Source organism: Scyliorhinus torazame, chromosome 2 (genome assembly GCF_047496885.1).
Source record: "Scyliorhinus torazame isolate Kashiwa2021f chromosome 2, sScyTor2.1, whole genome shotgun sequence".
Taxonomy (NCBI): Eukaryota; Metazoa; Chordata; class Chondrichthyes; order Carcharhiniformes; family Scyliorhinidae; genus Scyliorhinus; species Scyliorhinus torazame.
In genome coordinates, this window is record NC_092708.1 from 74,024,691 (window position 1) to 74,050,744 (window position 26,054).

Here is a 26,054-nt window from a genome sequence, read left to right on the forward strand (position 1 = left end):
AGTTAGGATATGGATAGCAGAGCTTTGGGTTACCTCAAATTTACAGAGGGTAAAGCATGAATGACCTGTCAGGAATGCACTGGAACAGTCAAATCCAGAGATAACAAAGGCATGGATGTGTATTTCAGTAGCAAAAAGCGGAGGCAAGGTGAAATTGGGCAATGATATGGAGGTGGACATAGGTGGTCTTAGTTACGGTGTGGATATGTAGTTGGAGGCTCATCCCGGGGTCAAACGTGACATCAGGGCATGATTTTCAATCCGGGGTTGGAAACCTGATGCCTGGGTAATTTCAGATCCTGACCTGTGCTGCAATCTTCAAACATAAATGCATTATAGGAGTCTTCAGCAATCCCAATTAGTAGTTCTTAGCATTACTAGGAGGCAGGAGCTTCCTACAGAGCATGAGCGGCATGATAGCATTGATTCTGCCTTGCAGAAGAGGGGAGGTAGCTCAAAGGAGGTCCATGCACAGAAGGCCAACTGACAGGTATTGCACCCGATATGCTGCAAATTTCCCGTGACAAAATTTAACATATCAAAAAAATCACTTAATTGTTCCTCACATTGAATCCCGACAGCTGTGCACGAATGTGAATCAGGTTTGGCAATTTACAAATTGAAACTCGTCGTCTGTTCTTCCCTGGCCCTTTAATAAGCTCAGGTTGTTGACTGTTCCACCTCCCCCTCACTATGCTCGATTTGAAAATTCCAGTGCACTTTGGGGACAGTGGCATGCCATGTGGGTCCACTGTTTTCGAAGCGTCCCTACTTCCGTCTTGCCCTGGACCTTAGTTCCGTTTCAGACAATTGCCAGGAGAGGGACGGAGTAGGTGACTTTGGAACTGGGTTTGTGAGGAGACAGAAGACAATGGCCCAGATCTTCCAGTCTCTGGATCATCAGAGTTTAGACGGATGACCCAAATATGCGTCAGGATCCCATAGAGGTCATGACATGCTGAGCTCTGTGGGAATTGCCGGGAAGTTTGAACTGATGAAGGGCAATTCCCCTGCTCCACGGACTCTCCGTGAATGTCTCTGACTCAGAGTTAGAGTTGGAGAGTTTGGATTGTTCCAAGGGACATACCTGAAAAATTGTTCAGGGAAAGTTAGACCGAAAAATCCTAATGTAACCCCTGGGTAAACAAAAATGACCCCTTAATCACGAACTCTGAACCCTGGACTACCTCCACTGACTCTTCCCCCATCCCACTTGATACCTCACCCACTTGCCACCCTGCCCACTCACTTCATCCACCCTAACATTCACTCACTTTTACACTGGGCATTTAAACTTAACATATGACAGCTGATACAATAAAAAGGGAATGTGCCGAGTCTTTCCCCCAAAGTAATATCATTGTGACGGAGTTCTCCAAGGGTCTCGGTGCTCTGCATGGAGAAGACCTGGGTGCGACAGTCCGACAATGACTGCCATCCTGAGGAAAATGCAGGCCATTGGCTTTGTTCTTCCCAATAAATGAATTAGAGTAAATATTTGTTCATCCAGTAGATGTCAGGAAAGCAATCTGGCAATAGAAACAGTGAAAGGGTTGAGAGAGGCAATGGTGAGGTAGATCTGGGTGGTCTCATATAAATGGAAACTGATGCTGTGTTTTCGGATGATGTCAGTGAAGACAGCATGTAGATAAGAAATAGGAATTGCCCATCAGATAGAAAGGTTTCTAACACTTTCTAGTCAGAGAGATGCGAAAGCCATGGGAGAAAATAAAACGCAGTGACAGTGCTGTAAAAGGAGGGGTGGCAGGCATAAATTTACAAGTAAACGTGCTAGTTTTCTTTTAGTTTTCAGACGAATTTTGTCATCTTGTTTCAATTCCATGTAGGTTAACGGATAATATTATTATTAGTTAACTTACATGGATTTGAAACAAGATCACAAAATTAGTCTGAAAACTAAAAAATGAACTTGTTTAAATACATAAACCTGAACAAATTAAATAAGGAAAACATATTTAGCTAGGGATAGTAGTACAGCAGGTATGTCACAACAGCAGCACGTGGAACTTTATGGAGAACGTTGATGTGTCTGCAGGATTGACATGAGGGGGCACAGAGGCTGACAAACTATAGGAGCTTTATTAACAAAGTGAGTTCAGTACAGCCTGTTCTGTACTCTGCATAATTTTAAAAAATAAATATTTTTATTGGAATTTTAACACAATATCAAACTTTACACAAGACAAAGCAAGCAGAGAAAAAAGAAAAAATCCAACTGAAACGGCATATTAATTACAGGTTGCCACAATGTCTGTGACCTTAGTCCTCACAGTGCGTGTCCTTGTTTATAGTGATATACATGCAATGTTGTATTTACATTTATAGTGATGGGGAGAGTCATGTTGAACCCTTTGTTTTAGAGGATGGGTAGGCTGTACTGCTTACCCAGTGTCTAATATGCGAGAGGGGCCTTTGTCCCTCATGGCGTGGGGCCCTCCCCCCCTTTTCTTTAAAAAAAAAAAAAATTTTTATTAAAGGTTTTCATAAAATATCAAGAACAAAATGGGAAAAAAAAAGAACCCAATAGGGTTAAGTACAAAACACAATCTAGAAAAACAACCCTCCATAGCCCCCCCACCCCCCTTGTACATAGATAATAAATTAACATTAACACCCCCCGACTTAACACAACAGGTAATATACATCCCCTCAGACCCTTCAGTGTAAATAACAAAAACAATAATAAAGTAAACCCCCCCCCGCCCCGAGCTGCTGCTGCCATTGACCAATGCCTATCGTTCTGCCAGAAAGTCTAAGAATGGTTGCCACCGCCTAAAGAACCCTTGTACCGACCCTCTCAAGGCAAATTTCACCCTCTCCAATTTAATGAACCCTGCCATATCGCTGATCCAGGATTCCACGCTTGGGGGCCTCGCATCCTTCCACTGAAGAAGAATCCTTCGCCGGGCTACCAGGGACGTAAAGGCCAGAATACCGGCCTCTTTCGCCTGCTGCACTCGCAGCTCCTCTGCCACCCCAAATATTGCGAGCCCCCAGCCTGGTTTGACTCTGGATCCTACCACCCACGACACCGTCCTCGCTACGCCCTTCCAAAATTCCTCCAGCGCTGGGCATGCCCAGAACATATGGGTGTGATATGCTGGGCTCCCTGAGCACCTAACACACCTGTCCTCACCCCCAAAGAACCTGCTCATCCTTGTCCCGGTCATGTGTGCCCTGTGCAGCACCTTAAACTGTATGAGGCTGAGCCTCGCGCATGAAGAGGAAGAGTTCACCCTCCCTAGGGCATCTGCCCACGTCCCCTCTTCGATCTCCTCTCCCAACTCCTCCTCCCACTTACCTTTCAACTCCACCACCGAGGCCTCCTCCTCCTCCTGCATCACCTGGTAAGTTTCCGAGATCTTCCCCACTCCCACCCACCCCCCCGAGAGCACCCTGTCCTGTACTGTGTGTGGCAGTAGCCGTGGGAATTTCACCACATGCCGTCTGGCAAACGCCCTTACCTGTAAGTACCTGAAGTTGATCCCCGGGGGGGAGCCCATACTTCTCCTCCAGCTCACCCAAGCTCGCGAACTTCCCGTCCACAAACAGGTCCCCCAACTTTCGTATGCCTGCCCTGTGCCACCCCGAAAACCCTCCACCTGATCTTCCTGGGGCGAACTGGTGGTTCCCCCGTAATGGGGTCCACGCCGAGGCCCTAACTGCCCCCCTATGCCGCCTCCACTGCCCCCAAATTTTGCTGGGCTCCCTGAGCACCTAACATACATGTCCTCACCCCCAAAAAACCGGCTCATCCTTGTCCCGGTCATGTGCGCCCTGTGCAGCACCTTAAACTGTATGAGGCTGAGCCTCGCCAAGATGAGGAAGAATTCACCCTTCCAGGGTATCTGCCCACGTCCCTTCCTTAATCTCCCAACTCCTCCTCCCACTTACCTTTTACTTCCACCACCGAGGCCTCCTCCTCCTCCTGCATCACCTCCTTCTGCATCACCTGTTAAGTTACCGAAATCTCCCCCCCCCACCCCGCCGAGAGCACCCTGTCCTGTACTGTGTGTGGCAGTAGCCGCGGGAATTCCACCACCTGCCGTCTGGCAAACGCCCTTACCTGTAAGCACCTGAAGGTGTTCCCCGGGGGAGCCCGTACTTCTCCTACCAGCTCACCCAGGCTCGCGAATTTCCCGTCCACAAACAGATCCGCCAACTTTCTATCCCTGCCCTGTGCCACAACGAAAACCCTCCACCCGTTCTTCCTGGGGCGAACCGGTGGTTCCCCCGTAATGGGGTCCACGCCGAGGCCCCAACCTTCCCCCTGTGCCGCCTCCACTGCCCCCAAATTTTGAGGGCAGCCGCCACCACTGGGCTCGTGGTATACCTCCTTGATGGGAGCGGCAGCGGCGCCGTTGCCAGCGCCCCCAGACTCGTACCCACACAAGACGCCGTCTCCAGCCTCTTCCATGCAGCCCCCTCCCCCTCCATCACCTACTCGCGCACCATCGTCACATTGGCGGCCCAGTAGTACCCACAGAGGTTGGGCAGCGCCAGTCCCCTCCTATCTCTACCCTGCTCCAGGAACACCCTTCTCACCCTCGGAGTCCCTCGCGCCCACACCAACCCCATTATACTCCTGTTAACCCGCCTGAAAAAAGCCTTCGGGATAAACACGGGGAGGCCCTGGAACAGGAACAAAAACCTTGGGTGCACCGTCATTTTGATTGACTGCACCCTACCCGCCAAGGACAGCTGCAACGCGTCCCACCTCTTGAACTCCTCCTCCATTTGCTCCACCAGCCTTGTAAAATTAAGCCTATGCAGGGCCCCCCAACTCCTGGCCACCTGAACCCCCAAATACCTGAAGCTCCTCTCCGCCCTTTTTAGTGGGAGCTCGCCAATCCCCCTCTCCTGGTCCCCTGGATGAACTACGAACAGCTCGCTCATGTTGAGCTTGTACCCCGAAAAGTCCCCGAATTCCCCAAGAATCCTCATTACCTCCGGCATTCCTCCCACCGGATCCGCCACATACTGCAGCAAGTCGTCCGCATAAAGCGACACCCTATGCTCCTCCCCACCCCGCACCAACCCCCTCCAGTTCCTTGACTCCCTCAGTGCCATAGCCAGGGGTTCAATCGCCAGTGCAAAGAGCAGGGGGGACAGGGGACACCCCCGTCTCGTCCCTCGGTGCAACCAAAAGTACTCGGACCTCCTCCTATTTGTGGCCACACTCGCCATCGGGACCTCATACACCAGCCTAACCCACCTGACAAACCCCTCCCCAAACCCAAACCTCTTCAGCACCTCCCACAGGTACCCCCACTCTACCCTATCGAAGGCTTTCTCAGTGTCCATCGCCACCACTATCTCCGCCTCCCCCTCCCTCGCCGGCATCATGATAACGTTCAAAAGCCTCCGCACATTTGCATTCAACTGTCTCCCCTTCACAAACCCCGTCTGGTCTTCATGGATGATCTGTGGCACACAATCCTCAATCCTCGTGGCTAAGACCTTCGCCAGCACCTTGGCATCTACATTTAGCAAGGAAATCGGTTTGTATGACCCACATTGCAGGGGATCCTTGTCCCGCTTCAGGATCAACGAGATCAGTGCCCGGGACATTGTCGGGGGCAAGCCCCCCCCTCCCTTGCCTCATTGAAGGTCCTGACTAACAGCGGGCCCAACAGATCCATATACTTTTCATAGAATTCGACCGGAAACCATCCGGCCCCGGTGCCTTCCCCGCCTGCAGGCTTCCTATCCCTTTGATCAGCTCCTCCAGCCCACTCGGGGCCCCCAATCCCGCCACCAGTCCCTCTTCCACCTTTGGAAACCTCAATTGGTCCAAGAAGCGGCCCATCCCTCCCTCCTCCCTTGGGGGCACGGATCGGTATAATTCCTCGTAAAAGTCCCTGAAGACCCCATTGATGCCAACCCCACTCCGCACCACACTCCCTCCCTTGTCCTTAACTCCCCCGATCTCCATAGCTGCGTCCCGCTTACGAAGCCGATGCACCAGCATCCGGCTTACCTTTTCCCCATACTCATAAATCGCCCCCTGGTGGTCACCAGCTCAAATTCGGCCTGGAGGCTATGCCTCTTCCTCAACAATCCTTCCTCGGGCTCCTCCGTATACCTCCTGTCCATTTTTACCATCTCCCCCACCAGTCTCTCCCTCTCCCCCCCCACTCCCTCCGCTCCTTGTGGGCCCTAATGGAGATCAGCTCTCCCTTCACCACCGCCTTCAGCGCCTCCCATACCATCCCCACTCGGACCTCCCCGTTGTCGTTGGTCTCCAAGTACCTCTCTATACTTCCTCGGACCCGCTCGCTCACCTCCCCGTCCGCCAACAGCCCCACCTCCAAGCGCCACAGAGGGCGCTGGTCCCTCTCTTCCCCCATCTCCAAGTCCACCCAATGCGGGGCGTGGTCCGAAATGGCTACCGCCGAGTACTCAGTGTCCTCTACTCTCGCTATCAGCGCCCTACTCAGAATGAAAAAGTCGATTCGGGAATAAGCCTTATGGACATGTGAGAAGAATGAAAATTCCCTAGCCCCCGGCCTTGCAAATCTCCAAGGGTCCACCCCTCCCATCTTGTCTATAAACCCCCTCAGCACTCTATAACTGACGCCGGCTTCCTACCCGTCCTAGACCTGGAGCGGTCCAGTGCCGGATCCAGCACCGTGTTAAAGTTTCCCCCCATTATCAGGCCCCCCACTTCCAAGTCTGGGATCTGACCCAACATACGCCGCATAAAACCCACATCGTCCCAGTTCGGAGCATACACATTGACCAGTACCACCCTCTCTCCCTGCAACTTACCACTTACCATTATGTACCTACCGCCATTATCTGCCACAATGCTCGATGCCTCGAATGACACCTTCTTTCCCACCAAGATCGCCACCCCTCGGTTTTTGGCATCCAGCCCCGAGTGAAACACCTGACCAACCCACCCTTTCCTCAATCTTACCTGTTCTGCCACCTTCAGGTGTGTCTCCTGGAGCATAACCACATCCGCCTTGAGCCCCTTCAGGAGCGCGAACACGCGGGCCCGCTTAACCGGCCCATTCAGTCCCCTTACATTCCAGGTTATCAGGGGCTACCCGCCCCCCTCCCCCGCCGACTAGCCATGACCCCTCCTCGGCCAGCCACGCGCCTGCACCCCACACCCGGCCCGTTCCCCACAGCGGCATACCCTCGTCTCGACACCCCCCACTCGCTCCAGCTCGACCATAGCAGCAGCAACTCGATTCCCCCCCCGCCCCCCTGGCTAGGACCCATCCAAGCTGATTTACTCCCCTCATTGCACTTCCGCAAGTCAGCTGACTCCTGCTGACACCGGCCACTCCTGCCTCTCCTTCGACTCCTCCCATTGTGTGACACACCCTCCTCTCCCGTTCCCCATCCATAGGCTCTCCCCCTCCCCCTTCCATTCTAAGCGCGGGAAACAACCCTCGCTTCCCCGCCCCGGCCCTGCCCCCTCCAGTCTTCAGCGCGGGAAAAAGCCCGTGCTTTCCACCTACCAGGCCCCGCCACCTCTGACGCAGTTCCTTTTACAGGCCCAGTCCCCTCACCCCCGACTCGGGCCTCCTCCTCCCCCGCAGGGCCCCATCTCACCGCCGTCCACCATCCCTGTTCCGTTTACCCAACCCCCTCGAAGAGCCCCCTCGACCAACCCAACCCGCCCCAACTACCCTCACCGACCCGAAAGAGAAAAACACAGAGAAAAAGAAGAAACCCAGAGCAATGCAAAGGCCCGCCTCGAAAAAAGAATAAACATAACATATCAACCGCAGTCCCCAATCACCCATCCCGACCCTCAATCTGTGTCCAACTTCGCGGCGTGAACAAAGGCCCACGCCTCCTCCGGAGACTCAAAATAATGGTGCCGGTCCTTGTAGGTAACCCACATTCGCGCCGGCTGCAACATGCCAAACCTCACCCCCTTCCTGTGCAGCACCGCCTTCGCTCAATTGTACCCGGCCCTCCTCCTCGCCACCTCCGCACTCCAGTCCTGGTATATTCGAACCTCCGCGTTCTCCCACCTGCTGCTCCTCTCCTTCTTGGCCCACCTGAGCACACACTCCCGATCGACAAACCGATGGAATCTCACCAGCACTGCCCGCGGAGGCTCGTTAGCCTTGGGCCTCCTCGCCAGCACTCTATGGGCCCCTTCCAGCTCCAGGGGCCCCTGGAAGGACCCCGCTCCCATCAGCGAGTTCAACATGGTGACCACATAGGCCCCCACATCCGGCCCCTCTAGGAGACCCAGAATCCGCAGATTCTTCCCCTCGACCGATTCTCCATCTCCTCGAACCGCTCCTGCCATTTCTTGTGGAGCACCTCGTGCGCCTCCACCTTTACCACCAGGCCTAAGATCTCGTCCTCATTGTCAGAGATCTTTTGTCGAGCCTCGCGGATCGCCACCCCCTGGGCCATCTGTGTCTCCAGCAGCTTATCAATAGAAGCCTTCATTGGCTCTAGCAGGTCCGCTTTAATCTCTCTGAAGCAGCGCTGGATACCCTCCTGCTGCTCCTCCGCCCACTGCATCCACGCTGCCTGGTCTCCGCCCGCCGCCATTTTGTTCTTCTTCCATCGCACCTTCTTCGGGTCCACCACCACCTTTTTTGTCGCCCTGCTCCTAGTAGAAGCCATGTACTGACGGGGAGCTGTTATAAACTCCTTCCCACACCGGGAAACGTCGAAAAAGTACCGTTGGGGGCTCATCCAGTCCCAGCGGTGCTTCCAGTCCTTGTCTCTTTTTCTCCCCATCACGAGTATTCCCTCCTATCCCTGGATATTTTCTCTACGATGTAGGCCGTGTGTATGTGGAAAGAGGAGAACTCTTTTTCTCTCGGGTGGTTGAACCTCCATGGGCTTTCTCCCGGAGTTGCATTTGTCCATTTTCGGGTCTTGCATGCAATTAAAGTCACTCCCCATGATGAGTTGGTGGGTGTCTAGGTCAAGAAATTTGGCCATAGCTTTTTGACGAAATCTGCGTTGTTCCAATTTGCAGCGCATATATTTATCAGTACTACTGGGGCCCCTTCCAGGGTCCTGTTGCCCATAACGAATCACCCCCCCCCGGGTCGGTCATTGCATTCATCGCTGTGAACGCTACTGTCCTGCTAATTAATATGGTCACCGCCCTTGCCTTGTATCAAATCACACGTGAAAAGTTTGTCCCACCCAGCCCTTCCTTAACCGCAGCCAGTTTCTCTCTCTAGGTAGCACAGTGGGTAGCACAGTGGGTTGCTTCATAGGGCAGCACAGTAGCATGGTGGTTAGCACAGCTGCTTCACAGCTCCAGGGTCCCAGGTTCGATTCCCGGCTTGGGTCACTGTGCGGAGTCTGCATGTTCTCCCCGTGTCTGTGTGGGTTTCCTCCAGGTGCTCCGGTTTCCTCCCACAGTCCAAAGATTTCCAGATTAGGTGGATTGGCCATGCTAAATTGCCCTTAGTGTCCAGAAAGGTTGGGTGGGGTTACGGGATTGAATGATGGTGTGGGTTTGGGTAGGGTGCTCTTTCCAAGAGCCGGTGAAGACGTGATGGGCTGAATGGCCTCCTTCTGCACTGTAAATTCTATGATTCACAGCTCTAGAGTTCCAGGTTCAAATCCCGGCTGGGTCACTGTCTGTGCGGAGTCTGCATGTTCTCCCCATGCCTGCATGGGTTTCCTCCGGTGCTCCGGTTTCCTGCCACAAGTCTAGAAAGACATGCTGTTAGATAATTTGGACATTCTGAATTCTCCCTCTGTGTCCCCGAACAGGCGCCAGAATGTGGCGACTAGGGGCTTTTCACAGTAACTTCATTGCAGTGTTAATGTAAACATACTTGTGACAATAAAGATTATTATTATAAAAGACCCTCAGAATCTTTTATGCTTCAATGTGATTACCTCTCATTTTTAAAAACTCCAATGAGTATCGCTCTAACCCGATCAACCTTTCTTACTATGGCAACCCATGATTCCAGAAATCAAACGAGTGAACTTTCTCTGAACTGCCTCCAACGCAAGTATATTCCCTTTTAAAAAGGATAACAAAAACTGTATGCAGTAATCAATCTAGGCATGGACTCACCAACGCACTGCGCAATTCTACTAAAACTTCTCTGCTTTTAAACTACATCCCCCTTGCAATATAGATCATCATTCCAGTTGCCTTCCTAATTTTTGCTAGATCTGCATGCTAACATTTTGACTTTCACGTATGAGGGCAGCCAGATCTCTCTAAATCGCAGCATTCTATAGTCTCTCTCCATTTCAATAACATTTTGATTTCTAATCTTTCCAGCAAAGTGGTAATCTCATATTTTTAATAATAATTGCTTATTGTCACAAGTAGGCTTCAATGAAGTTACTGTGAAAAGCCTCTAGTCGCTACATTCCGGCGCCTGTTCGGGGAGGCCGGTACGGGAATTGAACTTGCGCTGCTGGCATTGTTCTGTGCCCACTGTGCTAAACCAGCCTCATATTTTCCACTTCTATCTGCCAATGTTTTGCCTGCTCACCTAACCTATCTATATTCCTTTAAGATCCTGAGTCCTCACAACTTGCTTTCCTACCTAGCTTTGTATCGTTAGCCTCAATACAGTCTGTCCCTTCATCCAAGTCATTAATATAGATTGTAAATAGTTTATTTTTTATTTTTTATAAATTTAGAGTACCCAATTCATTTTTTCCAATTAAGGGGCAATTTAGCATGGCCAATCCACCTACCCTGCACATCTTTGGGTTGTGGGGGCGAAACCCACACAGACACGGGAAGAATGTGCAAACTCCACACGGACAGTAACCCAGGGCCGGGATCGAACCTGGGACCTCGGCGCCGTGAGACTGCAGTGCTACCACTGCGCCACCGTGCTTCCCAGATTGTAAATAGTTGAGCACTAGCATTGATCCCTGTGGTTACCCTTTGCTGAACTGAAAATGATCCATTTATCCTGGCTCGGTTTCCTGTTCGTAAATCCTCCATCCATGCTAATATATCACCCTTAACTCAACAAGCTTATAGCTTGTATAGCAACATTTTATGCGCATTCTAGTCAAGTGCCTATTGGAAATCCAAATACATCCACTGGTTCCCTTTATCTACGCTGCTTTTTATATCCTCAAAGAACTCTAATAAATTAATCAAACATGACTTCCCCTTCATAAAACCATGCTGACTCTGTTTGATTGCATTATGATTTTCTAAATGACCTGCTACTACTTCCTTCATAATGGGTTCCAGTATTTTCGCAATGACAGGTGTTACGGTAACTGGCCTATGGTTTGCTGCTTTTTGTTTTCCTTCTTTCTTGAACAGAGGTATTCGGTTTACAGTTTTCCAGTCCACTGGAGCCATTTTAGAACCAAGGGAAGAAAATTATAACCAATGTATCCATTGTCTCTGAAGCAATTATTTTATCACTTGATGAAGCAGGCTATCAGGTCCACCACTGGCAACTATGCTATCAATTGTCAAAGCGCTAACCTGTGTAATTCTTTCCCTGAGCCTCTCTGCTTCTCTTTCCCCTTTCAGGTTCTCCTTAAAACCTATCACTTTAACCATGCTTTTGAACATCTCCTCGGTCATCTAACATCTCTATGTGGTTCGCTGCCACATTCTATTTTTAAATGTATTTTATTACAAACATGCATCAAAGCAGGTTACAGCAAATAATCACCCCGGGAAACATACTTCCCAACAATCAATTATACAGTCTGTACAGACATTTCCCTCTTTTCACCCTCCCCCCACCCTCCTGCGACGAACAGCTCCTCAAACACGGTCACAAACATCCCCCACCCTTTCTCAAACCCCCTTGCAAAGCCCCTTAACTCATACTTTATCTTCTCCAACCGCAGGTCACCCAACCATTTAAAAAAAAATGTTTTTATTCTCCATTTTCACATTTTCCTTCAAAATTTATACCCCACCTACAGATCCCATCCTCCCACCACCCCAAACAACGGCCCACCTGTCAATATATGCATCCAATAAAACAAACCCTCCCACGGTGGAAACAAAAAACAACGGGGAAAAAGAAAAAGGAGTCTGGGACCGCCCATGGTCACCATTGACCTATAGAGTCCACCCCCCCTCCCCCACTACACTCAACGCCATCCAACCTCTGAAAGAGTACCGTACATGATACCCAAGAGTTGTACACCCCCCACCCCCAGTCTCCAGCTCCTCCCGTCCACTGCCTCTTGTAAAACTCCTCCCCTCAACCTCTGTTCCTTCCCCCCAACTTTCCACCCCGGCAAGACCACTCAGACCCTGTTCTGCCAGGCTCCGATGGCCGCAGCCCCCCCCCCCCCCCCACCTCACTCCCGTTCACTGGCCGGCTTAAACCGGCCAGCGTGGAGGCCCCCGCCCGGGTCCCTTTCCCCCTTGCCCGGCCCTAGGAAAGCCCAGAAATCCCCTTTTAGCACACAAACCCCGCATATCCACCTACACCCCAAAGAGCCCTCATTTCGAGTGAAAGTCCCATCACTTCCCTTGTCCAAATGTATACAACACTGGCCCATGCACCCGCATGCAGTGAAACAAAAAAAGAAGAAAATGCAGTCAGTCATGAGGTCACATCGGCACATGGCCATTTCTCAATTTCTCAGTTCTGCCACAGTCCTTCTGCCTTCGCAAACTCCTCCGCCGTTCCAAAATAAAAGTCCCTGATCTTGTAAGTCACCCTCAGCTTCGCTGGATATACAATGCCGCACTGCACCTTGCTAATGTACTGTGCCCTCTTCACCCGGTTGAAGGCAGCCCGCCTCCTCGCTAGCTCCACCGTAAACTCCTGGTATACACGTATACCAGCTCCAGCCCACTGCACCACCCGCTTCTGCTTGGCCCAGCTCAGGACCTTCTCCTTCACACTGTACCTACGGAAGCACAGAGTCACTACCCTTGGCGGCTCACTCGACATTGGTACAGGCCTTCACGACCGATGAGCCCGATCCAGTTCACATCGGGAGGGATCCTCCCTCAATAGTTTTGCCAGCATCGCGGCAAAATACTCAATCGGCCTCGGTCCTTCAACTTCTTCGGGCAGCCCCACAATCTTCAAATTCTGTCGCCTGGATCTGTTTTCCAGGTCTTCCATTTTTCCTCGCAGATCCTTGTTAATGTCCATCACCTCGCATCTCCTTTCCCATTGAGGCAAGTTGATCACCTTGCTGCAATAATGTCTTGTCCACTTCCTTCAGCACCTCCCCTTGCTCTCGCACCTCCGCCACTGCGCTCGCCACCGCCGTCATCACCGGGGAAACCGCCTCCTCCACCAGCGCACTCAAAACCTCCCTCATCTCCTTCCTCATTGGCTCCATGTATCTTGTAAACTGTCTTTCGAATTCCGCAGCCATAAGACCATAAGACATAGGAGCGGAAGTAAGGCCATTCGGCCCATCGAGTCCACTCCACCATTCAATCATGGCTGATTTCAACTCCATTTACCCGCTCTCTCTCCATAGCCCTTAATTCCTCGAGAAATCAAGAATTTATCAACTTCTGTCTTAAAGACACTCAACGTCCCGGCCTCCACCGCCCTCTGTGGCAATGAATTCCACAGACCCACCACTCTCTGGCTGAAGAAATTTCTCATCATCTCTGTTCTAAAGTGACTCCCTTTTATTCTAAGGCTGTGCCCCCGGGCCCTAGTCTCCCCTGTTAATGGAAACAACTTCCCTACATCCACCCTATCTAAGCCATTCATTATCTTGTAAGTTTCTATTAGATCTCCACTCAACCTCCTAAACTCCAATGAATATAATCCCAGGATCCTCAGACGTTCATCGTATGTCAGGCCTACCATTCCTGGGATCATCCGTGTGAATCTCCGCTGGACCCGCTCCAGTGCCAGTATGTCCTTCCGGAGGTGTGGGGCCCAAAATTGCTCACAGTATTCTAAATGGGGCCTAACTAATGCTTTATAAAGCTTCAGAAGTACATCCCTGCTTTTATATTCCAAGCCTCTTGAGATGAATGACAACATTGCATTTGCTTTCTTAATTACGGACTCAACCTGCAAGTTTACCTTTAGAGAATCCTGGACTAGGACTCCCAAGTCCCTTTGCACTTCAGCATTATGAATTTTGTCACCGTTTAGAAAATAGTCCATGCCTCTATTCTTTTTTCCAAAGTGCAAGACCTCGCACTTGCCCACGTTGAATTTCATCAGCCATTTGGGGCAGCACGGTAGCACAAGTGGATAGCACTGTGGCTTCACAGCGCCAGGGTCCCAGGTTCGATTCCCCGCTGGGTCACTGTCTGTGCGGAGTCTGCACGTTCTCCCCGTGTCTGCGTGGGTTTCCTCCGGGTGCTCCGGTTTCCTCCCACAGTCCAAAGACGTGCAGGTTAGGTGGATTGGCCATGCTAAATTGCCCTTACTGACCAAAGAGGTTAGGAGAGTTTATTGGGTTACGGGGATAGGGTGGAAGTGAGGGCTTAAGTGGGTCGGTGCAGACTTGATGGGCCGAATGGCCTCCTTCTGCACTGTATGTTCTATAACATAAAAACGAAAGGTGGAGTTATGCTACGTCTATAACATTTCTTGGACCACTCTCCTAAACTGTCTAAATCTTTCTGCAGCCTCCCCACCTCCTCCATACTACCTGCCCCTCCACCTATCTTTGTATCATCGGCAAACTTAGCCAGAATGCCCCCAGTCCCGTCATCTAGATCGTTAATATATAAGAACAGCTGTGGCCCCAACACTGAACCCTGCGGGACACCACTCGTCACCGGTTGCCATTCCGAAAAAGAACCTTTTATCCCAACTCTCTGCCTTCTGCCGGACAGCCAATCGTCAATCCATGTTAGTACCTTGCCTCGAATACCATGGGTCCTTATTTTACTCAGCAGTCTCCCGTGAGGCACCTTATCAAAGGCCTTTTGGAAGTCAAGATAGATAACATCCATTGGCTCTCCTTGGTCTAACCTATTTGTTATCTCTTCAAAGAACTCTAGCAGGTTTGTCAGGCACGATCTCCCCTTACTAAATCCATGCTGACTTGTCCTAATCCGACCCTGCACTTCCAAGAATTTAGAAATCTCATCCTTAACAATGGATTCTAGAATCTTGCCAACAACCGAGGTTAGGCTAATTGGCCTATAATTTTCCATCTTTTTCCTTGTTCCCTTCTTGAACAGGGGGGTTACAACAGCGATTTTCCAATCGTCTGGGACTTTCCCTGACTCCAGTGACTTTTGAAAGATCTTAACTAACACCTCCACTATTTCTTCAGCTATCTCCTTTAGAACTCTAGGATGTAGCCCACCTGGGCCTGGAGATTTATCAATTTTTAGACCTTTTAGTTTCTCTAGCACTTTCTCCTTTGTGATGGCTACCATATTCAACTCTGCCCCCTGACTCTCCTGAATTGTTGGGATATTACTCATGTCTTCTACTGTGAAGACTGACGCAAAGTACTTATTTAGTTCCTCAGCTATTTCCTTGTCTCCCATCACAAAATTACCAGCGTCATTTTGGAGCGGCCCAATATCAACTTTTGCCTCCCGTTTGTTTTTAATGTATTTAAAGAAACGTTTACTATCATTCCTAATGTTACTGGCTAGCCTACCTTCATATTTGATCCTCTCTTTCCTTATTTCTCTCCTTGTTATCCTCTGTTTGTTTTTGTAGCCTTCCCAATCTTCTGACTTCCCACTACTCTTTGCCACATCATAGGCTTTCTCTTTTGCTTTGATGCATTCCCTAACTTCCTTCGTCAGCCATGGCTGCCTAATCCCCCCTCTGATAACCTTTCTTTTCTTTGGGATGACCCTCTGTACTGTGTCCTCAATTACTCCCAGAAACTCCTGCCATTGCTGTTCTACTGTCTTTCCCACTAGGCTCTGCTCCCAGTCGATTTTCGTCAGTTCCTCCCTCATGCCCCTGTAGTTACCTTTATTTAACTGTAACACCTTCGTTATTTCTTCAGCCGTAAGCAATGCGGCCTCCCCTGGTGCTCCTGCCTCCATTTTCCTTGGTGACCCCGCGGTGACCTTTCCACTCCCCGACGGACCTTCAGCTGTTTTCTTTACGGACGATTTTTTGCTTACCCTCGACATTCTTCTTCACTGTGCCTTTTGCCGCCTCCGTGGACCCTGGGACCGGGCTTAAAGCCCCGAAAATGCCGTTCCCGAACAGGAGCCCTCCATTGTGCGGCCGCCTCCCGCCCGCCGTCACCGGAAGTCCCCGGTCACCCAACCATGCCGCTACACCAGCACCAGCAAAATTCACCGCTGTGCAATCAGAGAGGCGTAGGCTACGTCATCGGCCTTCCTCCTCTCCATGAGCTCCGGCTTCTCTGAAACCCCAAATATCACCACCAAAGGGTCCAGGTCCACCTCTTCCTCCACTACCATGGCTAAGACCACGAACACTCCCGCCCAGAAACTTCCCAATTTTTCACAGCTCTTAAACATGTGCATGTGATTCACTGGCCCACACTCACACCTCTCACATTCATCTGCTACCCCCTAAAAGAACCCACTCATTCTTGACCGAGTCATATGCACCCTGTGCACCACCTGAAACTATATCAGGCTCATCCTTGCACAAGAGGTCCCGTTTACCCTTCGCAATGCCTCACTCCATACTCCTCAATTGATCTCCCCTCCCAACTCTGCTTCCCATTTCTCCTTGATCTTCACCACCCGCTCACCTCCTTGCTCCCCCAGTCACTTATATATATCCCCAATTCTTCCCTCCCCTTCCACATCCGGAAGCAGCACTCGCTCCAGCTGTGTGTATCCCGGCAGTCTAGGGAGTCCCCTCCAGACCTTTTGCGCAAAGTCCCTCACCTGCAGATACCCAAATTCATTTCCTCTCGGCAGCTCTACCCTGAGCTCCTCCAGACTGGCTAACCCTTCCTCCAAATACAAATTCCCCACCTTGTTCAGTCCCACTTCCCTCCACCTCCTGTATACACTATCCATCCTGCTGGCTCAAACCCATGATTCTTGCACAGCGGCGTTAACACCAACATCCCTTCCATCCTAAAATGCCTCCTCAGCTGATTCCATATCTTCACCGTGAACTACATCACTGGGCTCCCTGAATACCTACTGAGAGCCATTGGCAACACTGCCGTCACCATAGCCCTCCACCCCTTACAAGATTCCTCCTCCATCCTAACCCACTCTACCCCTTCTCCTTCCCACCACCGCCGCAACTTGTCCACATTCGCCGCCAAATAGTAATGAAGCAAGTTCGGCTTCGGCAACGCCAACCCCTCCCGCTGCCTCTGTAGCACCTTCCCGCCCTTACAAAGTCCGAGATGATCGTGTCCACTGCCACTTTCTATTTCATTACGCTTCTGCAAGTACTTTGGGAAGTTTTACTATGATAAAGGCATTACTCAAATTGTTGTAGTTTCCTGCATAACATAGACATCCTATTTATAACATCCTAATTAGGAAAGTTAATACTCATGAGCAGCAGTAGTTCCAGAAAACAGCATGGTCACAGCTGTCCAATTAGAACTATATCATTCAGAACTATCCTCAGTTTCCAATTATCTAGCTGGTTGATAATCCAATTGCCACTTTCATCCTGGATCCCATGAGCTTTCATTTTAGTTATAAATCTCCTGTGAAGAACATGATCAAAATTATATTTGTGACACAGCTATCACAACATTGTGTTAATGCAAAGATGTTCTTGCATTAAACTTACAAAACACATGTCAGGAAATATTTATCAAAACCAAAACAGAAAATGTTGGTAGACACACATCAGCTCAGTCAGTATCTGACCTGCAATGTCTTACAACATTTTCTGTTTTCACTTACAGCACTCATTGTTTTCTGTTATGTACATCATAACCTGGACAAGGAATTACTACTCACCAGCTGCTGCATTCATTTCCAGCTTTAATGAGACGAAAAGCTATGCATTACTGTACTCTTCTTACTATTTCTAACCTATCCAGAGTTCTAATTCTCTAATGGTCTGTTGCAGTGCATTCCTTCTTCACCCAATTAGTCATATATTAACCTTCATACTCCCCTTTCCACAGTCATCTCAAAGCAAGTATTGGCAAGTGACAAGGTAATTAAATGAGCTTTGGGAAGTCCTACTCTACTGGTTCTGAAATGCTTCTGTGTGCGGAACTCTCCTATTGCAATGTCACACTCCAAAACGGTTCCTGCAAAAATCATTACACACCCAGGGACACTTGCAGGCAATACCAATTGGAAGGAAACATTCACCAGTTAATAGCAAAGGAACTAATGGAACATCAACAAATTTAGAAAAATACAGAAATATGATGGCTCGATTCCAGGCTGCCATGTAGTAATTATTTAAAATAGGTTATTCATGAAGGCCCTGTCTTCTCAACTTTGCCCCTCACCTGAGGTGTGGTGATCCTCTGGTAAAACCACCACCAGTCAGCTCTCTCCCTCAAAGGGGAAAGCAGCCTATGGTCATCCAGGACTGTGGCGACTTCACCTTTATCTTTACTTAAAATATATTATTTAAAACATATTAATCATATGGTTTTCAAGAACTGATTGAATTACCTTTTTCAAATAAATGTCTGCTATCATGGAAAGAGGTATTGTGAGGCTCAATGCGAGTGTTCCAATCAGTGATGATGTAAGGAAACAGCCCCTGAAAAAAAAATCATTTTAAATCTACAGAAATTTTGAGCTCATTAAATTCCAATTATTCTTTCAAATTAGTTTTACCTATCAAAGAATAGTGTTCTAATTAACTATGCTATAAGTGCACCATATACTGAAACATTCTGAATTCACCGGCTGCACTACACTATCCAGTTTAAATGCAAGAGTAATAAAAAGTCAAAAGCAATAAAGTTGTAATAAGTCGCAAGGATTTTCACATATAATCTATTACAGGTTGAGCATCCCTTATCCAAAATCCCAAAAAGCGAAAAATTCCAAAATCCGATACACACTTGGCCCCAAGCATTTCGGATAAGGGATTTTCAACCTGTATTCTGAAGTGTAGTTATTGTTGTTCTGAAGGCAAACACAGTACCATTCAGGCACTAGATAATGAGACGAATGATCCCATTACTTAATGTTTCTTTGATGTTAAGGTACGAATATATGAATATCGGCAAAGGCACCAGAAGAATTGCTGTTTTTTTTGGAATAGTGTCATCATTTTGTTTTTTTAAACACACTCATAAACTTGTGAAGCAGGCAGACCAGCCATTGTTTTATTAATTTGAATGCCGAGATTTCCAAGAACATGACATGTCCTCAGTACTGAACTGAAATGTCAAACGAGATTAACTCCTAGAATAGGACTTGAGTTTACGACCTCCTGCATCACAGGTGAAACTGTTACTCATTTAGCCAAGTTAACTGCTGAATTGAAATGTCTCAAGAATGTTGGCTTTGGAAAGTTATAATTTATTCCAAACTGTCAAGTTAAATTCATATAACATAGAGTACAGAAGAACACAATGGAAACATAAGTGATATCTATTTATCTATGATAAATTCTATGATAAGTGATAATGACGCTGATCAAGGAAAAGCGAAGTTGATTGATATGGCTTTCACATTCCAGAACCATCTCTACTGGAGTAGATTACAGAGCTTTGACAGTAATGGGCAAAGAACAAATCATGAATATGAGAGCACACATAAAAAGGTTTTAAATAGGTGAACCTTCATTTTATTTTCTGGCCAAGACTTTCATGCACCCAATATGCGACAATTAAATATAATGAAATGAAAATCACTTATTGTCACAAGTAGGCTTCAAATGAAGTTACTGTGAAAAGCCCCTAGTCGCCACATTCCGGCGCCTGTTCGGGGAGGCTGTTACGGGAATTGAACCGTGCTGCTGGCCTGTCTTAGTCTGCTTTCAAAACCAGCAATTTAGCCCTGTGCTAAACAGCCCCTGTTATATATGGGAGCACTGAGTATTTAACCGCCTGCAGCCAGTAGGAATGGTGACCAGTCTGGCTTGTGGCAGTCACTTACATTTCCTGGCAGCAGAGCTTTGTCCTGGAAAGATATTACTGGAGGCAGGAGTGTGCTAACATGGTGGTGGGGAGGTGGGGGGGGGGGGGGGGGAGAGGAAACGTTGAAGGAGCTAAATCTGTACCATGTACCTATAATTACATTTTCCAGAGGGATACTTTGGTGAATATACGGATAATCTCGGAGACTGCAGGCAGTATTCTATGGGCAGCTGTGCCTAATTAAATTGTTGATTTTTCATTAAAAGATTATTGATTGAATTTGTATAATCTGAGATCTTATTAATGTAATGAACTGCAGGATTGGAGGAGAGAGCGCTCTAGTTATATCTCAGATAAACATTGATCACAGCTCATTTTTCATAAAAATTTATTTTATGTTGCCAACTTTAAATTAATAATTGTGACAATCTTTTCTTTTTCTTTTAAATTTAGTGTACCCAATTATTTTTTTCCAATTAAGGGGCAATTTATCGTGGCCAATCCACCTACACGGCACATGTTTGGGTTGTGAGGGTGAGACACGTGTGTGCCAGCATGCCAGCACGGTAGCCTTGTGGATAGCACAATTGCTTCACAGCTCCAGGGTCCCAGGTTCGATTCTGGCTTGGGTCACTGTCTGTGCAGAGTCTGCACATCCTCCCCGTGTGTGCGTGGGTTTCCTCCGGGTGCTCCGGTTTCCTCCCAGTCCAAAGATGTGCAGGTTAGGTGGATTGGCCATGATAAATTGCCCTTAGTGTCCAAAATTGCCCTTAGTGTTGGGTGGGGTTACTGGGTTATGGGGATAGGGTGGCGATGTTGACCTTGGGTAGGGTGCTCTTTCCAAGAGCCGGTGCAGACTCGATGGGCTGAATGGCCTCCTTCTGCTCTGTAAATTCTATGATAATCTATGAAATGGCTCGTCAGAGCAAGGGTTAATGTGGGACTGGAGAATAGCACCATCCATTGTGTGAATTATAGAGACACATCGTAATAGACGCAAAGAACAGTCTAGAAGGAACCTGCATGGAGGCAGCACCAGGATGGCAGTAACTGAGATCTGTACATCATTAAGGATTACCAATAAATGGTTCCTGCAACAATGAGCTGAATGAAAATATTTAGAAGCTTGGAAAACAATGTGAAAATAAAACAGCAAACAAATGTTCGGCTGAAATTGTGAAACAGGTGGAAATGAAGGTTCTATTTGCAAAATGTCAACTGCCAGCAGGAACATGGTGGACACTACAAAAAAAGAACATTCAAATCCAGTCCAGGAACAAATGGAGTACACATTGCCTTTGGGAGGAATAGGGTAAATCCACAGTGTCTGAGAAAAGCAGACGAGTGGTTAATGAAGAGAAGCACAACTCGAAGGAGCAGCAAAAGTGAAACAAATGGAAAAACAAAGTACCAGAAACACAGAGTACGATTATCATTCCTCCAAACAAGACAGAACAATACGTGGAAGAACTGTTAAGCCTCAAGACCACCTGAATTTATAAAGTCAGAGACGTAAGGTGGTAGAAAATGGTTAGCAAGGGAAGATTGTATTGTAAATAGACTCCATTAGAAGGGAGGAAGGTTTTCTACTGATGGAAAGGGGAATGTTGTTGTGTTTACCTGCATGCCATTGTAATATAAAAGGTGCTCAGCACAGCAAGGGTTAGTGTGGGACTGGAGAATAGCACCCCCATGGTATGATTATAGTCAAATGGTAATGGACTTGGAGAACAGTCTAGATGGAACCTGCATGAAGGCAGCGTCAAGCAACTCAGATCTGTACATAGCTAAGGGTTACCAATAAATGGTTCATGTTTAAACATACAAATCTCAAGATCTCATCAATGAGACAACAAACAAACCCATAACACAGCAGATGTCCGCCAACAATAGCAGTCTAATGATGTAAAATTCATCAACTGCTTTTGTGATCATCTTCAGGGAAACAATAAAGCATTGTTGCATTTTAAACATGACACTTGTACCTGCTTAAATACATTTGAACTTTTGTGGGGATGTTTGAAAACACTGGATTGGTAAATTAGCAATTTGACAGATTTTGTATATGTAATGGTTTTCTTTTAAGTAAACATGTCTACACATTTCAGAAGTAAATTGTAACAAAATCATACCACAACCAGAGAAATTCAGACAGCACTGTTCCTATGAGCCCATTAATAAGTATGTACATCCATACAGTTTTGGTTGGAAATTCAAAAGCTTCAAAGCCTGTGTAGTGAAGCAAGAAAAACCCAGGCCATAGCAGCAGGAGATTAAATAATCCCACAAATCCTGTAAAAAAAAGGAAAGTGAAATCCTGAGCAAATATTTATTATATAACTCAAACAACAAATGGTTAAAAAGTGAAGATAATTATTATTCCATGTAATGAGTTAGAGCATTCTTTAGATTTTATAACCCCAAGAGTAAAACCATGCTCCTGGTGTTAAACTGCACAGGAAGGGTGTGTTCTTGGAGGACAGAAGCAAGGGATAATTCTGATTTAGCCTTGATGAGAGACTTTGCATTGGGCCTGTTTCGGGGGAAGAAAAGGAAAGTTAGAGGTGATTTCCGGGTTTCTCCGTCCCGCCGTGCCAGATTTCTGGTTCAGCACGCCGTCGGGATTCTCCGTTTCGCCAGCTGGTCAATGGGGTTTCCCATTGTGGGGCAGCCCCACGTGTCAGGAAACCCCCAGGCTGCCGGCAAAATGGAGCATCCCGACAGCGGAGAATTCAGCCCGATGTGTACAAGTTATTTAAAATGCTGTCTTATCTGTCCTGTGCTCCTTTCAAGCACATCACGATGTTGGATGCTTGAGATCACGGAATTTAACTACATAATAATCTAACATTACAAAATAAGGATTTGTTCCAAAACACAGACTTAAAATATTAATTTAAGATATCAAAGAATGATAAATTCAGGGTGTTAAAACTTTTTTAAAGATAAATTTAATGCTAAATTCATATTTTCCAATTAAGGAGCAATTTAGCGTGGCCAATCCGCCTAACCTGCACATCTTTGGGTTGTGGGGGCGAAACCCACGCAAACACGGGGAGGATGTCCAAACTCCGGGATCTAACCTGCGCGTGAAACAGCAGTACTAAAACCACTGCGCCGCCGTGCTGCTCTTAAGAGTGTTAAAACTTGATTCTAAGTGCAACAGTTTGATTATAAAATACACAGATTTTGCTGTCTTTCTGACAGATAGAAAGTTTATGCTCAACAGTCTTTTTTGTTGCAGCTTATGAAATTTGACTCATGCAGCCAGGCAATGCAGACATGAAAATATTTGAATAAAATGGATGTCACCACACGGGTGTTCCTATGTGGTGTAAGCTATATGCTCCTGCAAGCTAGAACAGAATGATAGACCATTTTAAATTCAGGGTAATAGGGGCAGGAGTGGGCCATTCAGCCTTTCGGGCCTGCTCCGCCACTCAACCAGATCATGATTGATCGTCTACCTCAGCGTCATTTTTATGCACTATCCTCATATCCCTTGACATCTTTATTATCTAGAAACCTATCGATTTCTGGCTTGAACGTACTCATTGACTGAGCTTCGACAGCCCTCTTGATGGAGAATTCCTACCAGCCTCCCCGAACAGGCGCCGGAATTTGGCGACTAGGGGCTTTTCACAGTAACTTCCTTGAAGCCTACTTGTGACAATAAGCGATTTTCATTTCATTTAATTTCACTGCCCTAGAGTGAAGAATTTCCTCCTCATCTCAGTCCTAAATGGCTTGTCCTAACTCTAGCCAGGGGAAACATCCTTTCTGCATCTACCTTGTCTAACCCGTTAAGAATTTTGTATGTTTCAATGAGATCACCCTTCATTCTTCAAAAACCGAGAGAATATAGGCCCAGTCTCCTCAATCTATCAGAATTGAACTGTTCTGCCATCCCAGGAAAGGTGAATTCCCTGGTTGTTAGGTTTTTGGGGAATGTAAGCAAAATCACACATAGAAACAGAGGAAATCTTTACATTATGGAATGATAGTGTATAAAAAGTTATTAAAGACTGTAAGAAGCTTGTGAAACAGGAAAGGTGTGTGTTTCAAATAAAAATCGAAACATAAAGCAATGTCCTTATCAAAAACAATGTGAATGCAAGAAATGAGGCTTAGTGTAGTCGAAGACTTATTTTAGTTTATGTTGATAGAAAAGCATTTTATTTCAAATCAAATCTAGCTGGTACAAAATTGGAAAATGGATTTTAGTAGCAACCCTGTATAAAAGGATGCAATGAAGCATGTTATTGCTTTCTTGTCAAAACTTAATTTATATATGGCAGAAGTTTACACTACAATCACTGGTAATACTATTTTAACAGTACTGTTCCTTGCAGAAAAAAAAAATCTTCTGCTGAGTGAACCTATTTCTCAGAGAGCAGAGTGGTGGGGGAAATCATCTGACTAGTTTGGTAAAATTCTTTGATATGCAAATACCTCAAGGTAAAACAATCTTCTCTATCAGAAGTATGAAACAGCTACTTTTTATGCAGAAACAAGCTATTTCATGTTAGTGAGATTATTTGCATTGTCTACTGTAGTTTAATAAAGCAAGAGATTGATTTTTGCAGAAACACTGATCAAAGTCTTCATATTTCATCACAGCTCCAGGGTCCCAGGTTCGATTCCGGCTTGGGTCACTGTCTGTGCGGAGTCTGCACATCCTCCCCGTGTGTGCGTGGGTTTCCTCCGGGTGCTCCGGTTTCCTCCCACAGTCCAAAGATGTGCGGGTTAGGTGGATTGGCCATGATAAATTGCCCTTAGTGTCCAAAATTGCCCTTAGTGTTGGGTGGGGTTACTGGGTTATGGGGATAGGGTGGAGGTGTTGACCTTGGGTAGGGTGCTCTTTCCAAGAGCCGGTGCAGACTCGATGGGCCGAATGGCCTCCTTCTGCACTGTAAATTCTATGATAAATTCTATGATTTGCTCGTACAGAAGTGACATTACTATGATTAGGTAAAATATATGCGATTTCCTTTCCCCCTGCTTTCTCCTATTGAATAGAAACCCATCAATACAATTTTAAACTGAACACTCTTGTAACCAGCACGAATAGTTCATCGCTCTCAATTGTATTCAATTCCGTCTGCAGGGCTGACAAGCAGCAGGCTAGACAGCTAAATTCGTTCATAGATCCAAAAATGTCAATAACATGGAGTTTAATCTACAATTAGTTCATTATTTAAATTGCTTAATTTCTAAGTTTGTTGTACAAGGTCATTATTCATTTTAAACATATAGTTCGAATTTTAAAATTAGCAATTCTGGTCTGTTTTATTATTCTGTAAAACAGGATGGTTTATTGTTCTGATTACCAGTGCAGTGAATATTGTATGTCAGTTAAGAAAGCTGTATCAAACATTCCCAATATAAAAACCAAAAAAGCTCTTTCTGATGCAATCTAATTCAAACTCTAATCAGAAGTATACATAATAATTGACTATTCACAATACTCTTAAAAGTGAGTAGCATGACGTTTCGGATTGAGGCAACCCTGATAGCTGAACTTCCCTTCAGTCCACTTCTCAAGTCACGCAACAAATATTTCAAGAGCGGGACAAACACAAGAAAATTTTTATGAAAGTAATTTATTTAAGGCAACATATAATTTTTCTTATGACAGATTTTACTCAACTTGATGGAAGGTTATCTGAAGTTTATTTTCCAAGTTGGCCCCGATCCCCAAAACAAAAAAAAATCATAGCGGCAGGACAGTAAAATTGGTGAAATATGACATCATTTTTAATTATTCACTTTTGATTGTTCCTATTTTTTGGCATGACATTTTTATGAATCTTGCAGCTAAGGAAATATTATTTTGAACAGGTTAGAAAGCTAATACATTTAATCATCAATTTAATTTCTTATCAGATATTCAGCTGTGTGTTAATTGCTTTCCTGGAAACCTAGGGTAGAATTTTAAGGAGCGCAGAATTTTAGGGATGGAGGACTAGGCGCCTAACACAAAGCCACCAACTCCCACTGCCTTTTGACGCTCATTTGAGCGCTGATTGCTAGTAGGCGGAACTTCAGTCTCCCCTGGGAAGGAAGTCCCGATCATGAGAGCTGTCGACCAATCAGAGGGAAGGGGGGAACATGTGGTAGGGTAGGAGATGGCTGGTGTTGTTGGG

General features: G+C 47.0%; 1 protein-coding gene across 8 annotated transcripts in view; it reads right to left on the minus strand.

The window, feature by feature from the left end:
- LOC140388542 (solute carrier family 35 member F5-like) overlaps positions 1-26,054 on the minus strand; it is a 191,310-nt gene that overhangs the window by 26,267 nt on the left and 138,989 nt on the right. For all 8 annotated transcript variants that reach the window (XM_072472938.1, XM_072472980.1, XM_072472957.1 and 5 more), the window contains 2 exons: positions 22,041-22,200; positions 18,488-18,578 (listed from right to left, as the gene is read on the minus strand). In XM_072472938.1, the coding sequence (XP_072329039.1) occupies positions 18,488-18,578; positions 22,041-22,200 (251 nt within the window). The remainder of the gene's footprint in view (positions 1-18,487; positions 18,579-22,040; positions 22,201-26,054) is intronic.